The sequence below is a fragment of the Mesoplodon densirostris genome, chromosome 2 (assembly GCF_025265405.1).
Source record: "Mesoplodon densirostris isolate mMesDen1 chromosome 2, mMesDen1 primary haplotype, whole genome shotgun sequence".
Taxonomy (NCBI): domain Eukaryota; kingdom Metazoa; phylum Chordata; class Mammalia; order Artiodactyla; family Ziphiidae; genus Mesoplodon; species Mesoplodon densirostris.
The window spans coordinates 187927864-187944799 of record NC_082662.1 but is presented as its reverse complement, the minus strand read 5'-3'; the positions used below and the strand labels follow the sequence as shown (position 1 = coordinate 187944799).

The following is a 16936-nucleotide window of genomic DNA, read 5'->3' as shown; positions in this document are numbered from 1 at the left end:
AGTAGTTGTGGCACGCAGGCTCAGTAGTTGTGGCTCGGGGGCTCTAGAGCGCAGGCTCAGTAGTTGTGGCACACAGGCTTAGTTGCCCTGCGGCACGTGGGATCTTCCCGGACCAGGGCTCAAACCCGTGTCCCCTGCATTGGCAGGCGGGTTCTCAAGCACTGCGCCACCAGGGAAGTCCCAAAGTTTACCCTTTTAAAGCATACAATTCAGTGGTTTTTAGTGTATCCACAAAGTTGCACATTACCACAATCTAATTTTAGAATAGTTTCATTACCCCAAAAGAAACCTGTACCCACCAGCACTCATTCCCCTACTCCCTTTTTCTATAGACCCTTACAACTAATCTACTTTGTGTTTGTGAATTTCACTATCCATTTCATATAACTGGAATCACACAATATGTGGTCATTTATGTTTCACATCTTTCACTTAGCACAGTTTTTCAAGATTCATCCATGCTGTATTATGTATCAGTACTTTAATCCCTTTCATGGCAGAGTAATATTAAATTGTATGAATATACCAGATTTTGTTTATCTGTTCATCAGCTGATGGACATTTGGGTTTTTTCCACCTTTTGGTTAAAATGAATAATACTGCCATAAACATCTGTTTACAAGTTTTTGTGTGAACATGTTTTCAGTTCTCTTGGGTATATACCTAGGAGTGGAACTGCTGGGTCATATGGTAACCCGTGTGTTTAACTTTTTGAGAAACTGACAAAATATTTTCCAAAGTAGGTGCCCCATTTTATGTTTCCACCAGCAGTGTATGAGGATTCCCACTTCTCCACAGCCTTGACAATGGTTATTATCTTTTTAATTATGACCATCTTAGTTGGTGTGAAGTGGTAGGTACGTACTTGTGGTTTTGATTTGCATTTCTATACAGACTATGATGTTGAGCAACTTTTCATGTGTTTATTGGCCTTTATATATCTTCTCGGGAGAAATGTCTATTCAAATCCAATGTCCATTTTAAAAACTGGGTTATTTTATTTTTTTTTACTCATAAGATTTAAAAATATATTCTGGATACTAGAACCTCATCAAATTTATCATATTCAAATACTTTCTCCCATTTTCAGGTTGTCTTTTCACTTTCCTGATAGTGTCCTTTCCTTTTGGTACTTTTACAAGATGGAGGGCTTGAATGTCACTTTCCAACCATGCTTTTCTTACTTTTTAAAAATCTCTATTGTTCCTTGCAGAAACTAACAGGTAGCCAGTCTTCAAAACTGAATTCCAGCCCAGCATCACAATGCAGAATTTTGAAGGGTGGACTTGAAGTTAAGACAATAACTTAATAAATGGCACATAGGAAGGTAAGAGTTCATTATCAATTATAAATTTTTTTTTTTTACAACAACAAAAAAAACCTTTGATACCGTTGACCCTCTCTTTTAAGTGACTGTTTCCATTTCATTGATATCTGTTCTTTGTTGTTTCCAGCCTTATAACCTCTTTGGAATTTGGTGTGGGGTGTGTGTGTGTGTGTGTGTGTGTGTGTGTGTGTGTGTGTGCCTTCTTAAAATGAATGCATAGGTCAGGGATTTTCAGTTTTTCTTCATTTCTAGTGTGAGCATTTAAAGTTAAAATTGCCCTCTAAACATGACTTTAGCTGTCACATTTGTTTTGATATATTTTTATTATTATTCAGTTCAAAATATTCTAAATTTTATTGAGATTATTTTCTTTTTCTTTGGGCTATTTACCTATGGGCTACCCATGTATTAATGAATTTCCAAACATTTGGGCTTTTCAAGTTATCTTTTTTTGTACTAATATGTATACATAATAATGTTATATAATTAGTATATAAAATATTATACAATAGTATACTTATGTTTTTATATAAGTAAATAAAATAGTACATATGTATACACATATGGATAGATAGAAATTTATAAGTATATATTATAAAATATCTAGATAATTTAGTACAGGCATACATGTTTGAAATTGTTTTATCTTCTGCATGGATTGCAAATTACATTATTATGATATGTCCTTCTATCTCAAATAATTCATTTATGGTAAAGTCTACTTTGTCTGATATTAATATACATACATCAACCTACCTTTGGTTAGTATTTGCATAGTGCATCATTTTCCAAACATGTCCTTTTAACTTTGTTTTGTCTGTAATAATCAAGTTTTTGTAGTAATCAAGTCTGTAGTAGCAAGTTTTTGTCTTTTTTGTTCATTCAGTCTGTCAATGACTATCCTTTTAATGGAATAGTTTGGTCAATTTACAATTAAGTAATTAATTATTACATTTGGTTTTAAATCTACCATCTAATTATATTTTTCTATTTGTTTCAAATGCTCTGTTTCTTTTTCTCTCTTTTCTTCATCTTGATTCTTCAGTGTTCAATTTCCCCACCTCTATTAGCCTATTTATTAAACATTTAATTTTGATTTTAGTAGTTACTCCAGAGGTTATAACAAACATCCTTGAGTTAATAAAGTTGTATATAAATTAGAAATTTTAACACATGCTGGACAGCACAGGGCCTTAGAAATTCTTAATTCAATATATCTTGTCTTCTATGTTATTATTTTGTTAATCCCACAGTTATTTTTATTATTATTTTCACAGTCAATTTGCATTTACTCATGTTATTCTTTACTCTTTCCTTCACTACATTGCTTCCATCTGTGATTTTTCCCTTTGTCTAAAAGTCTCCATTTGGTATTTCTGGAACTGTGAGTCTGCAGTTAGTGAATTCTCTCAAGACTGGCTTATTTCAACTACTTTTTATCTTGCTCTCATTTGAAGGATTTGTTCTAGCTCAGCAGTTACCTTTTTTGAGCATCATTAAGATATCATTAAGATGTCTTTTGGCTTCCTAGGCTTCCATTGGGAAGTCAGCTCTTGGTCTAATTTTGCTCCTCTAATGCCAATACTCTTTTTTTCCCTTTAAAAATTTTTTTCCTATCTCCAATTTTCAGCAGTTTTACTATGACATGCCCAATTTTACTTTTCTTTGAACTTATCCTGCTTGGAGTTCCTAGTATTTCTTGAATCTCTGGCTTGATGTCTCTCATCAAAGGGAAATTCTCAGCTATTATCTTTTAAAATACTGCCTCTTCCTCATTGTCATTCTCCTCTCCTGCTGCTGTGGTTCTATAAGATTTGTGTTTGGTGTTTTATGTGTTCTACATATTTCTTTTTCCTCTTTTCTGTATTACCCATTCCCGCATTCTCTGTGTTTTATTTTGGATATTTCTTCTGATTTATCTTTTAGTTCAATAGTTTCTCTTCAGCTCTTTCTAATCTTAGGTTAAACATATCCATTCTTAATTTCACCTATCATATTTTCCTGTTCTAGAATTTCTATTTCATTTCCATTTTCAATATTCTCTGTCAATTCCTTGAACATATTACTCATAGTTTATTTGTTGTTGTATTGGTCCAATAACTTCATTTTCTTGATCTCCTGTGGATCTGTTTTGTCTGTTTGTCTTTTACTTTTTTGGAAATATCCTCTGTGTGTGTGTGTTTGATTCAATGCTGGCTATTTTATATTAAAAATTAACAAGTTAAGAGTCTAGATGACATCACCTTAATCAAGACAGCATTTGGTTTTGCTCCTGGCAGGCAGAGGCTAAGAGAAGAAGCAATTCCTGACTGTCTTTCTCAAAGGAATAAAAATGTTAAGGGCTTCAGTGCTGTGATGGGTGGTCTATTTCTAGTACGTTCTTACTCATAGGTTAGGCCTTTCAGAGTCCCAGCTGAAAACATGGGGTGTTTATTAGGGCCCTTCTTTTCTCCAGGTCCTTACGTTTCAATGTTTATCTCCCTGCCTCATGAGTCTGTCAAGGATCTACTCATTTTATCAGCTTCTCAGTTGCTTCTTTCCAGTCAGTAACTGCCTTTAGGGAGAAGCCCCTGCCTCCCAAAGCCAGATCACCTCTTTGAGCCTCTTTTTCTTGCAGACCAGGCCCTCACAATTCCTCACACATAACCCTGGTAGCTATGCCATGCATCCAAAACAGTAGCTTTTGTTAAAAAAACATTTTGTCCTAGCTGTTCACAGGAGAATTGGTTCCAGCTACTTAATTCAACATTGCTGATACTGGAATTCCTCCATGCAAAAAAACTTTTAAGTTTATATGGTTGATTTAACAATTTTTTTCCCTTAACTGATTCTGAATTCTGATTCATGGTGAGAGAGACCTTCACCATTTTACTGTTATTTAGAAGTTTGTGTTTTGTTATAGTTCTTTTATGGTTTCAGCTTTTACATTTAAATTTTTGATCCACTTGGGATTTATCTTGATTCACTGAGGTTATATACAACTTACTTTTATTTCTGATGCCCACGTCTTTATCTATCTTCATATATTGGATCTTCTATCTTTATGTCACAGACTTGAAATTTTACCTTTTTATATAGTAAATCAACCTGTGAATCTGAATCTCTGGAATTTCAATTTTTCTATTGTTTCATTGTATGTCCCTGTTCAAGTGTCTGTATGACATTCTTTTTTTTTATGACTTTAAGATTGACTGTCATGCAATATTGTGCATGCATTTCAAGTAAATAATTTGATCAGTTATGATATATGTATACACTAGTGAAACCATCACTATAATCAAAATAATTAAAATTTTCTTGTGCCCTTTTTAAATTTATCACAAACTCTGATGCCATCCATTGTGACTAAGCAACAAAGTGTCATTTTAATCTGCAGTTTCTAGACATTTGATAAATGGAATCATGTAGAATATACTAATTTTGTCTCTTATTCAAGTTATTTTGAGACTCATCTATGTTGTTGTCTTTGGCATTAGTTTGTTCCTTCTTATTGTTAAGTGATAGTATTCTATATATTTGTTTATCCATTCACCTGTTGATGGACATTTAGGTTGATCCCAATTTTGGGCTATCACAAGTAAAGCTGCTGTAAGATTTTGTATATAAGACTGTGTGGATGCTTTGGTTTCTCTTGAATAACGACAGAATGGCTAGGGCTTCCCTGGTGGCGCAGTGGTTAAGAATCTGCCTGCCAATGCAGGGGACACGGGTTCGAGCTCTGGTCCAGGAAGATCCCACATGCCACGGAGCAACTAAGCCTGAGCACCACAGCTACTGAGCCTGCGCTCTAGAGCCCGCGAGCCACAGCTACCGAGCCCGCATGCCACAACTACTGAAACCCACGTGCCTAGAGCCTGTGCTCTGCAACAAGCCAATGCAGTAAGAAGCCCACGCACCACAACGAAGAGTAGCCCCCGCTCGCCACAACTAGATAAAGCCGCACACAGCAACAAAGACCCAACACAGCCAAAAATAAATAAATAAATAAATTTATTTTTAAAAAAAATGGAATGGCTAGCTTGTATGATATGTGTAATTTTCTGAAATTGCTCAACTATTTTCTAAAGTGCTTGTATTCCAATAAGAAGTGAATGAGATTTCCAGTTGATCTGCATCTTTATCAACACTTGACACTGTCAGTCTTTATAAGTTTAGTTATGCTTATGGATGTATCTCGCTGAGGTTTTAATTAGCATCTCCTTTAAGATGCAATTTAAAGATAAGATCTTTCATGTACTTATCTTCTTCCATGAAGTGTCTGTTCTAATATTTTGCTCATTTTACGTATTTTTTTTCCTTCTCATTAGTTGCAAGAGTCCGTTTTATTTTGGGGGGCATATGTTTCTCAAATATCTTCTAATCTTTGTCTTGCCTTTTGATTTTCTTAATTGGTTTTGAAAAACAGAAGTTTTTAATACTGATTAAGTCCAATACATTGATGTCTTTAAATCTACAGGTCAATTTGAGGACAATTGACATCTTTACAATATTGATTCTTCCAATCTATGAATATGACATATTTCTTCAATGTCTTCTTTAATTTCTCTGAGTTGGGTTTTAGGGGGAGTTCTCAGAAGACAATGGCCCACAGGCCAAAATCAGCTCATGGCTTGTTTTTTGTATGGTCCGTGAGATAAGAAAAATTTTTACATTTTAAAGAGTTGTCATAAAAATGAAGAGTAAAATGGAAAAGATACTACCCGTAGCTCACAAACCTAAAATATTTCATATCTGGTCCTTTACAGAAAAGTTTGTCAGCCCTGTTGTAGAGAATTGTGTATAGAGGTCTTGAACATAACTCATTAGATTAATTCCCAGGTATTTTATACCTCTGATGCCATCAAGTAACATCTTTTATGACTAAGTTTATTTAAAATGTTACATGCCTGGTACAGAGTGCTTGTTTAATGGATATTCAATAAATAAATGAAGAAAAACATTTTCATTTTCAGAAATAAATTTGTGAAACAGCCTGCTAAAGGATGCTGAATTAAGACCATGACAGATCAGCAAAAGGAAGACACAGGAAAGAGATTCTGAAGAGTGTAGATTTCCTTTCTGTCTTGGCTTTCCGCCTCTGTGCTTTCCTTTTGGGCGCCCCGCCCCACTGCTACTTCCTCTGACAAAGACTTCTGACACCTTAGGGACATGGATGTTGGTGCTATACTATCGAGGAAAACATAAAGGCATTATTTTTTCAATTTCCTTTTTTTTTTTTTTTTTTTTTTTTTTGCGGTACGCGGGCCTCTCACTGTTGTGGCCTCTCCCGTTGCGGAGCACAGGCTCCGGACGTGCAGGCTCAGCGGCCATAGCTCACGGGCCCAGCTGCTCCGTGGCATGTGGGATCCTCCCGGACCGGGGCACGAAACCGTGTCCCCTGCATCGGCAGGCGGACTCTCAACCACTGCGCCACCAGGGAAGCCCTCAATTTTATTTTCTTACTGTTCATTGCTGGTGTATTAGCGAGGGTTCTCCAGAGAAACAGAACCAACAGGCTAGATAGATAGAGGATAGACAGACAGATATTCTAAGGAACTGGCTTGCATGATTGATTCTGAGGGCTGATAAGTCTAAAATCCATAGGGCAGGACTGCAGGCTGGAAACCCGGGTAAGAGTTGCTGCCAGTCTTGAGTCCAAATACTTCAGGGAATCAGGCTGGAAACCCAGAGTTTCTATGCTGACGTCTCGAGGCGAATAGCTTCCTCGGTAAAGCTTAGCCTTTGCTCTAAGACGTTCAACTGATTGGATTAGGTCTAACAAAGATTCTCTCCTTGACCAAACTTTAATCAGGTGCCCCTAAACTCCCTTCTCAATTAGGCTCTGACTTTTGAACTTCTGTTATTTGTCTCTGAACTCCTCAATTTTAGCAAGGATCCTGCTAAGTCAGTTTAGCCAGAATCTCCCACCCTCAATATCTGACATCTGGTTCCTCCTCCTCCTCGAGCCCTGTCTGATCATCCCACCTGCCTCCCGCAAGAACCCTGTCAGGTCGGTTTAGCCAGAATCCGGCCCCCACTCCGCCCCCCTTACCCCTCATGTTTTCTCTTAGCCGTTTTCCGTTCACGGACACGCCAGCCACGCCCAGCCGGCTCCTGGGCTACAAATTCCCACCTTCTCTCGTCTGGAATTGAGCCCAACCTCTCTGACCTAGTACAAAACCCCACTGTAGTAGAAGCCCTGAATAAAGTTTGCCTTACCGTTAACAAGTGTCAGCGATAACTTTTCTGTAACTCTTCCAGGGGACTCGGACATGGGTTCACCAACCTGGTCACCCATCCTATTTGGCTTCAGCCTCTGCCTTATTTTCCTCGTGTCTGTAAAATCACAGGACTAGGACCTCGCTACTAAACATGTGGTCCTCAGAGCAGCAATACCAGCACCACCTGCGACTGTGTTAGAAACGCACAATCTTGGCTCCAAAAGTTATCCTTGTGGACCTTTTTCTTTTCTTTTTGTTTCGGCTTTCTTTCATGTCCTGCCAGCTGTATACTTGTATGTACATTTTCCAGTGTTTTCTGTGGACAATAAAAAGTTAAAAATGAATTCTAGGAGCAACTGCGTTAGCTGCGTCCGGCTGGGTTCTTCAGACGCAGGGCAGCGTTTGTGGAGACGGCTTCGCCCGCCGCTGAGGGGCTGCCGCAACCGGCCACAAGCCGTGAGGACGCGGTCCGCTTGCGGCGTGCTGCCTCCGCCCACCCCTACGAAACTCCGCCTCATCTTCCCCTCCGCCGGTCCCCGCCTGGCTGCCCGCGAGACCCCGACTGGCTCAGTCACAGCGGCCACCGGACTGCCGCGAAAACCCGGACTAACGGACTCATGAAGTCGCTGGGGTCGCCGCGGGGGTGGCGGAGGGCCCTCACGGAGCATGCGCAGGGAGGGTGCGCGCACATGCGCAGTGACGGCGGAGGGTCGCGAGCTGGGGTGTCTGGCGGCCGCGAGGCTGCGCGCGCGGTTGACGTGCTCGGTGGCTGCGGCGGCGGCGGCGGCGGCGGCGGCAGGGCGTCAAGAGGGGAAGGGCGGGCGGGGCCGGGGGCTGAACCCGGAAGTGGGTCGGCGCCAGAGCGAGCGCGCCCGGAGTGGAGCTCAGCGGCCGGGAGCCAACGGGTAGCCCTGGGTTCCCGGTAATGGACGCGTGGGGCGTCTGCGCGGGGAGCGGGTTGGCGGGCGGCGGGGGCGCCCTCGGCGGCGTGGTCTCCACCCCGCAGGGCCTGAGGAGGCTCTGCTCCGGCGGCCGTCCCCCGGGTGACCCGCTCTCCTCTCCGCGCCTCCCGGGGCCGTCCCGCCGGGCGCCTCCGGCATTTGGACGCTCGCCGGCCCCGAGGAGGTGCGCCTAGCCGCCCCTGGGAAGCGTATTAATGGGGGACGTGGGTTCCGCGGCCGCGACGGCCTGGTTGTCACTGTCCCCGCGCCCCTGCACCGCGAAGGTGGCTGCCTCGACCTGCACCCACGGCGGGCTCCGCGGAGCCTCCCCTTCTGCCCGCCTTTCCCCTACCCGTTTCGCGGATCGGGCCTGCAAGGTGTTCTCTGCCTCCTTTAAAATTCTTTTGTTGGCTGTGTTTTCTAACCCGGCCCTCCTTGTTCTCCGCCCTAAAATCTCAGCCACGAATGAGTGGAAGCGGTGACTTTATCATAATTTAGTTCTCGTTTAGGAAGGATTTGTTGGCAATGCCGCGAATGATTTAGGATGGCTTGGCCATGCAGTTATTTTTCATGGTTCTTAACTCTTTTCGCAGACCATGCAACCCTCGGGCACGCCCCTCCAGAAGCTGTGATCCAAGACAATCTAGTTTTCCTTTATAAATCCCTCACGACACTTATGAAGTTTCTTGTTCTGATACCGTTGTACTGCAATGAAGAAAAGGAGAAAGGTTACTTCACATCTTGACGAGAAGATCCATCTAGGCTACCATAAAGATTCTTCGCAAGGAAATGTTGCAGTGGAGTGTGAGCAAGTAACCTACACGCATTCCACGGAAAGACCAGCTCCTGAAGCTCTTCGCTGTTATCAGGAACTTCCTCCCTCTCCGGATCAGAGAAAACTTCTGAGTTCTTTGCAGTACAATAAGAACTTGCTGAAGTATTTAAATGATGATAGGCAGAAGCAGCCGTCTTTCTGTGACTTACTTATCGTAGTAGAAGGAAAAGAATTTAGTGCGCACAAAGTCGTCGTTGCTGTTGGCAGTAGTTATTTTCATGCGTGTTTGAGCAAAAATCCAAGCACGGATGTTGTCACCCTGGATCACGTAACGCACTCCGTTTTTCAGCATTTGCTTGAATTTCTTTACACATCAGAATTTTTTGTGTACAAATATGAAATCCCACTTGTTTTAGAGGCTGCAAAATTCCTGGATATTATAGATGCAGTTAAGCTGCTAAATAACGAAAATGTTGCCACTTTTCAGTCTGAGCTAACTGAAAAATCATCACCAGAAGAAACACTAAGTGAGTTAACTGGAAGACTGTCGAGTAATCATCAGTGTAAATTCTGTAGTAGACATTTTTGTTATAAGAAGTCTTTAGAGAATCATTTGGCGAAAACCCATAGATCCCTTTTATTAGGGAAAAAACATGGGTTAAAAATGCTGGAGAGAAGTTTTTCCGCAAGGAGATCGAAACGGAATCGGAAGTGCCCTGTTAAGTTTGATGACACAAGTGATGATGAACAAGAAAGTGGTGATGGGTCAGAGAATTTGAATCAAGACAGTTTTGATAAGGAAAAGTCAGATAGAAATGATTCTGAGGATCCCGGCAGTGAATGTAATGCTGAAGAGGATGAGCTAGAGGAGGAAATGTCAGATGAATACTCTGACATTGAAGAGCACAGTGAAAAGGATCCCAATGATGCAGAAGAGGAGCCTGAGGCTGGTGATTCTGTCCGAAGCATTCATGAGGGATTAACCCCTGTAGTCATTCAGAACAGTAACAAAAAAATATTGCAGTGTCCCAAATGCGATAAGACATTTGACCGCATAGGTAAGAAAAGAAAGCTTGTTTCCTGTCTCTAATAACTTACTTTTCATGGATAATTTAAAGGTGATAGTTGGAAACTAAACTTTGAAAGTAACTTTTAAAAAGAAAACTTAAGTAGGGAGGATATTGATTTTTGATACATATTTTATCCTGTTATAGGTTTGTTGTGATTCAGGAATTAAGTATTTATATTACCCTTTATTTTCTCTTCCTCATGTCCTGGCAGTAGGTGACAGATGATTTGTTCCTGTATTTAGTGTGAAAAATTCCAGAGTATCAATAATTACGAAGGTAGAGCTTTGATTTATATGCTAATTTAATTTCATAGGTAACATTTTTTTGAGTCATTATAGAAAATTGAATTAGGTTATATTAGATATAATTTAATAATTTGTATACTATTTCCCCTTGAGCATGGTAATATGTGAGTCATAAATACAGTTACTTTTCCAGTATCCAGTACTGTTTAGAATTGGGATGTTTCAGGTTAGTCTAATACATAGTTAGGAATAAAACTGTGCTAAATGTAGTTTCATTCTGTAGACAGAGACTTAAAGAAGTATCCTAATAATATTCTTGAGTTATTATAATAATGAATAAATCAACTTTTTCTTTATTAAAAAAGCATATGTAGGAAATGTCTCTAACCTTAAGTTAAAAATTTATCAGTGAATATTTACTTTCAAGAGATCTAATATTTGCTAGTAAAATAATTTTTGGAGGTGTCTTATATGGATTTTCTAATGTGAACTTTTAAACTTCAGCAGTTCAGCTATTTACATATAAATCAAAGTTATGAAATTGGGAAATATATTCGACCGCATAGAATGATAAAAAGAAGAGATAATTGTAATTTGACCTTGTAAAATTACTTATACAGTTTAATATATCCCAATGTGTCTTGAAGTGTTGAGTTACTTGTTATTGGCATAGGTGGAAATTGGTTACATTTGCATTTACATAGGCATTGGTAATTATTTGCTCTCAAAATATTCCGATAGTATAAACTATGGCATAGCAGTGGTAACCTCTTTTTGCTTTTTATTATGCCATTGAATATTTTTTTCTAAATCAGAATGCTTTTGACAATCCAATTTAATAATTATTTATTGCTATTTTTACTGTGTTTAAGTTTCTATACAAATGAATAAAACAACTTTTTTTTGAGGAGGTCAGTTGGAAGAGTGTGCGGATACGAGTAGCGTGTTAAACTCAGGTTGGTAAATGCTCCTGAAGAGCTGTGAACAGATGCTGTGAGGGATATAGAGAAGAGAACAACCTTTTTGGATTGAGATACCTGACAACATTTCATCTTTCCAGTTGATTCTCTTTTTTAGACTTTGTATTCTTCGCACATGCTTCCTGTATTACACCTTAATTTGACCTAATTTGACTTGAGGTGTGTGGGCAGGGGTCAGTTTGCAAATGGCATTGTAGGCCTCAGACTGTCCTATCGAGCACTAACTAGGCCTGTGAGATACGTTATGAGCAAGGGGTTCTGTGTTCAGGTAAGACAGGGATAACTATACTCATCTATCTGTATTAATGCTCTCCAATTCTTCAGTAAAGAAACCTGTTCATTTTACTTAACCTGGCATTTCCTCAAACAATTTTACCATTAGTCACTTTTGGGGTTCTCCTTGGAAACTCCCAGGAAAGTAGAGTTCTGTGCACACTATTTGGGGAGAGAGTGCTCAAGGTCAAGGTCCTAATGTACTAAGAGGAAGGCATTTTGCAGCTTTTTTGACCAAATTCAGTTCAGATAATCAGATAATTGTGGGAATCAGTAGGGCACATTGTCAGCTTATTTCCAGCCTCCTTCCTGAATGTATTTTACATTATACCCCTCTTATTGAGCCCCACTCTTGCTTAGCTTCGTTGGGGCTTGCTGGCTTTTCCCCAGTACAGAGAGAGAGAGCAAGCAAGAGATTGAGATTGTGATTTTATCATATTGGTTACAAAGTATGAGCTGTGGTGATGTCAGACTGCCTGCATTTTTGAATCCAGGTCTTATGTGAGTTGCTTAACCTGTGTGTGTACTTTTGTTTCCTCACAGAGTGGGGTGATGCTAATAGTACCTTCTCATGGGGGTTACTATGAGGATTAAATGGGATAGTCCTTGTGAATCACTTAAAATATCGTGTGAAATTTAGGTGTGTAGGGAATGCTAGCTTCTCTTATTCATCATTAATGCAGTTTTTGAGTGTCTCTACTATGCCAAATAAATGTGAAATGATATATTCTCTGTCCTCAGGAATCTTAGAGGTTAATGAGTACGTGCACAAATACAATTATATTACAGTAAGATCATCTTATCAGGACAAATACAGAGGCTTATAGGAATCAGGAAAGATTTCACGGAGCAGGTAACATTTGAGCTCAGACCTAAAGAATAGGGAGGAACTTACAAGGCAGAAGGACCACAACTGCAAAGACATGAAGGTAGCTGTGTTCTGGAAATTGCTAAGGGCAGTGTGATTTCGGGGTGGGCAAGGAGGCATAATGAAAATAACAAGAGGTGAGGATTGGCAAGTAAGCAGAGGTCAAGTTTTGAATGGTTTGTATGCAGTACAGAGGAGTTTTTATCCAGTAAGTGATAGAAAGTTGAGAAAACTTTGACAAAGGAAATGACGGCCATAGGAGTTTTAGAAAGATACTCTGGCTTCAGTGATGAGAAGGAAGTTGGAGGTGTTGCAGGCTTGGACTAGGAAGATGAGCAGCATTGGGAACGGGATGTGGGACGGGAGTAGATCAGAGGTGCCCCGAATATAGGCTTCAGTGGACTGGTGATGGGTAGAGTGAAAAGAATATGCGGATGGAGAAGACCTGTGTTTCTTAGATGTCCTCCTTTATCATCCCTATCAGAAGTCCTCTTTATTCTTAAAATAAAACAGTTCAAGGGCTACTTTCCAGTAATCCTCATATCACTCACATTTCTTTCATAGGATTTTAATCCTTTCATAGGATTCCACCTAGAATTTTGGTTGTTATTTCCCTATATCATTAGATTGTGAGCTTGAAGGTTTTGTATGTTACTTTTGGTAGTATCCTTCATGATACCCCAGGTCATTTCAGATAATAAGTTTTCAGTAAGCTCTTGTTTAATTGAACTAAGGTGAAAGGTTGACTCTGACTTTGGACTTGTAAGAAGCCTTTAACTTGCTGCCTCAGAGTGGGTTTAGGAGAGAGAATTAATAGGCTCTGAGACCTTCTGCTGGAACCATTAGCTCCACAGAATGTAGTATGGTAATTTGATTCCAGCACTTTGGATCTTTTATCTTTTTTGAAGTGCTTAATAGTTGCTCAGAGTGAGATTCCTGATCCAGTTGTATTTTTTTTTCCTTAGGCTCCCAGCTGTCCTCCTCTCAGCCTATTCTCATGCAAATAAGAGTCCTTTGACCTTTCCCCCTTGTACCGAGAACCTAGCTGGTGAAAAGGCAAAAATGATGAGAAGATGACAGATGGGGGTGAGAGAAAAAATTTGGATAATTTATCTTTTTTGTCGTTCCTACTGGGAACTAAAATCTTTCCTTAGATTAAATTTAATCTTTTCTAGAGGTAGAAAATGTTTAAAAACTTAAAAAAAAAAATGTGACTGTGTAGACCATCCTGACAGATTCTGCTTGGTTCTGAATAGAAAAGAGTAATGACAGTAGCATAATTCTCTACTTTAATGTTAAATATTTTAGTTAAATATTCCTTAGGGCATGCCCAATGAATAAATTCAAGGTTAATTTAAGATTTGGCATATGAGATATAATGAGCAAATTTGGTCATGTTTCTCTTTGTAAAACCTCCATAGGAAATCTGATAATAATTTTGCATGACCCATATGGAGTGAAGCCCAAGGTCAAGTTTTGTTATGTGAAAATATCTTTATTTTGTGTGTCCTGATTTGGGACACAATTCATACTGGGATTCCGTCAGAAAAATGCTGTGGATGGAATTTCTTAATATTATTTGTTTTCTGTTGGTGATTAAGAATGGTGGGGCATAGTTCAGTGTTCTGTGAAAGAATACTGAGGGTTTGGTTTTTTTTGATGGAAACTATTTGATAACTTTGAAGTGAACATTTGATTTATACATTATTATTGAATTCCCCCCACCCCATAAGAAAAGAAACAGATATATGTGTTGATTGTGTTTATGCTGAGGAGAACCCCCACACATCCCTACCAATTGATTTAAGCATGGGATTTCTTTGGACATTTATCTGACTTTGGGGTTCAGTGTTCCCTCAGAAGTTGTGTCTCTTCTGTTGGTCAGAAATTCAAATCCATGCAGATAACAGGTCCTGCAATGCCTCTGTGCATTAAATTTGAATTAATAACATAACAAAAATGTTTTTTTACTTTAGAGGTTCTAAATGTTATAGTGAATTATTCAAATTTATGTATTTTCATTGGTCTCTTTGGACTTTGCTGAATTTATTTTAAAATGATTTTATTTTTTTCTTTTTGTTTTTTGGTTAAATCCTGTTAAGTCTACTGATCTGTAGGCAAATGGCAGTTTAACAATCAAAAGTGGTTTTGCTTTTTAATTTAACTGCCACTTGATGGCTTTAATATTCAACTACATATAACTTAATTTTTATTTGCAAGCAAGAATTTCTTGACTACAAATAAACGGAAAATTCTACTAATTGATCTTTCCAGCAAAGGCATTTTCATAGAAAATAAAAGTTTTGGTTAAGATTTTTCTTATAATTAAAGATTTTTATTAAGTTGCTCTTCCTGTTCACTTGGGTGTAAAAAATCAGGAGACTTGAGCGGTAGGGGGTTGATAAGTTAGGCTTCAGTCCTGAGAGTCTGTGCTAAGCAGGCACAGTCAATCCCCAGGTAAGAATGGTCCTGTTCCAAAAATCACTTGTACTTAGTCACTTAAAATCATACTGTGTACTCTTGATTCATTTCCATAATTTAAAAAGCAAGTTTATGAAAAATGTGAAAACTTTCACAATCAAGGAAAACTTTTTTTTTTTTAATCCATAAAATGACCCCTACCTTTGCCAAATTAGAATTGTGGGTTATTAGTACATATTGATAATGTTTAGATTCTGTACCTTTTCTCATATCCAGTAGATGTGTAACAAATATTAAGGAATCCAATACAAGCATACCATATTATAATAGAGGAAGATTAAAATCAACTCAGAAAACATTTCCCCAAAGAAATTATGTTATAGCAGTATTGGTCTGGTTATACCCTGCAAAAAGTAATAAAAATCAGTGCTTTTCCAACTTTTTTGGGGGGGATGGTTCAAGGTCAGAAATACATATATTATTATGCTATATACATATGTATGTATATATATATGTGCTTATACATGCACTGAAGCAAACTAATTGCTTGAATCTAGTGTGAATGCACTCTGATATTTTCTACTTTGTTCTGTTCCTTTTTTCCCCCCAGTGCTAATCATAACCCACAGAATTGATTTTATTGACACTAATGATTTTTAGTTTGTGAAATACTGATCTAAGCCATAATGTAGCTCAACTCTTGTTTTTGAGAGCCTACTTGTTATTTGTGATGTCTGTGGAAAGATTTCGCCTTGGGACACACAAGCACGCCTCTCCCCCAGGCAAGCCCCATGTTAGCTCTGATCCCTTGACCACAGCAGGGGAACTGGTGGTACTCTGGTGTGTATACATGTATCAATGTGGTCATGCCCCCGCAGTGGCAGAGGGCGAACTGAGGAGATACTAGGCGTTTTTAGCAATGCCCAGGGGACAAAGTCAAGTTCTTACAGTATTTTCAGAGAGCTGAAACTCCAGTTTGATCAGTTATAACATATTCATAAACCAGGTGTATGCATATTTATACTTGAGATATATCTATGTGCCTGTCCTGTGGCCAGTAATCCTAATAATAATAATAATGATGATGATGATGATTATGATGATGACTAATATTTACTAATGCTTACTGTGTGCTAGGATGTTTTAAGTGTCGTGTATATATTAATTTGTTTACTTCTCACAGCCCCATGAAGTGTTAATAATTCAGGTAGACAGAGGTTAAATTACTGGCTTGATTAAGATCACACAGCTAATTTAGTAGGTGCCCAAACACTGGCTGAGTTTCCTGACTACATGTATGTAAAAGTTGCATAGATCATCATCATATGGTCAGTACCTAAATACCTACTGGATTTTTATCATACTTTTGTTTTACTTTGCTTATGATTGTCATTCTTCCCCTGACCTTAAAGAAAATACCTTGGTTCCCTTTCCTCAATATTCTTATGTAAGTGCAGTACAGTTAATTTTTAGATAATATACTGTGTTTATTAAATATAATCATATTTAGATACATGTAATAAATTGATGAATGCATTTACTAAGTAGATGAATAATTTTGATTATCTTTTTTCCTCAGTGGCCTTTGAATATTTGGGGTTTTATCTAATCTCCATGATATATTTATGATTTATATATTTTTTAAAAGTGTATGGATGAAATGCTGTACTTTCACATTAGCTTTAGGCTGAAGAAAAATTTATACTTTTTGTTTTTCAGAACAAAGCAAAGCTAAACTTTTCATTGAAAATTACTCTTCATATTGATAGTATTTTTTTCTTATTTTTATTGCCTTTCACTTGGAAGTATCCTTAATTGAGATTTCTGTTTTACTAC

The 16936-nt window shown here is 38.6% G+C and overlaps 2 protein-coding genes across 3 annotated transcripts in view; one reads left to right on the top strand and one right to left on the bottom strand.

Moving 5' to 3' along the window:
• The window catches only part of CRB1 (crumbs cell polarity complex component 1), a 247645-nt gene extending 239637 nt beyond the window's left edge, over positions 1-8008 (bottom strand). Inside the window, 1 exon segment of the mRNA XM_060088676.1 lies at positions 7526-8008. Within this exon segment, the coding sequence (XP_059944659.1) occupies positions 7526-7604 (79 nt within the window). The 5' untranslated portion in view covers positions 7605-8008.
• Positions 8009-8355: 347 nt separating this feature from the next.
• ZBTB41 (zinc finger and BTB domain containing 41) overlaps positions 8356-16936 on the top strand; it is a 40363-nt gene continuing 31782 nt past the window's right edge. Inside the window, exons 1-2 of one of the 2 annotated variants that reach the window (XM_060091459.1) lie at positions 8356-8432; positions 9062-10301. In XM_060091459.1, the coding sequence (XP_059947442.1) occupies positions 9179-10301 (1123 nt within the window). In that variant the 5' untranslated portion in view covers positions 8356-8432; positions 9062-9178. Of the gene's footprint in view, positions 8450-9061; positions 10302-16936 lie in introns of both variants that reach the window. The other variant, XM_060091458.1, reaches the window with a different exon arrangement.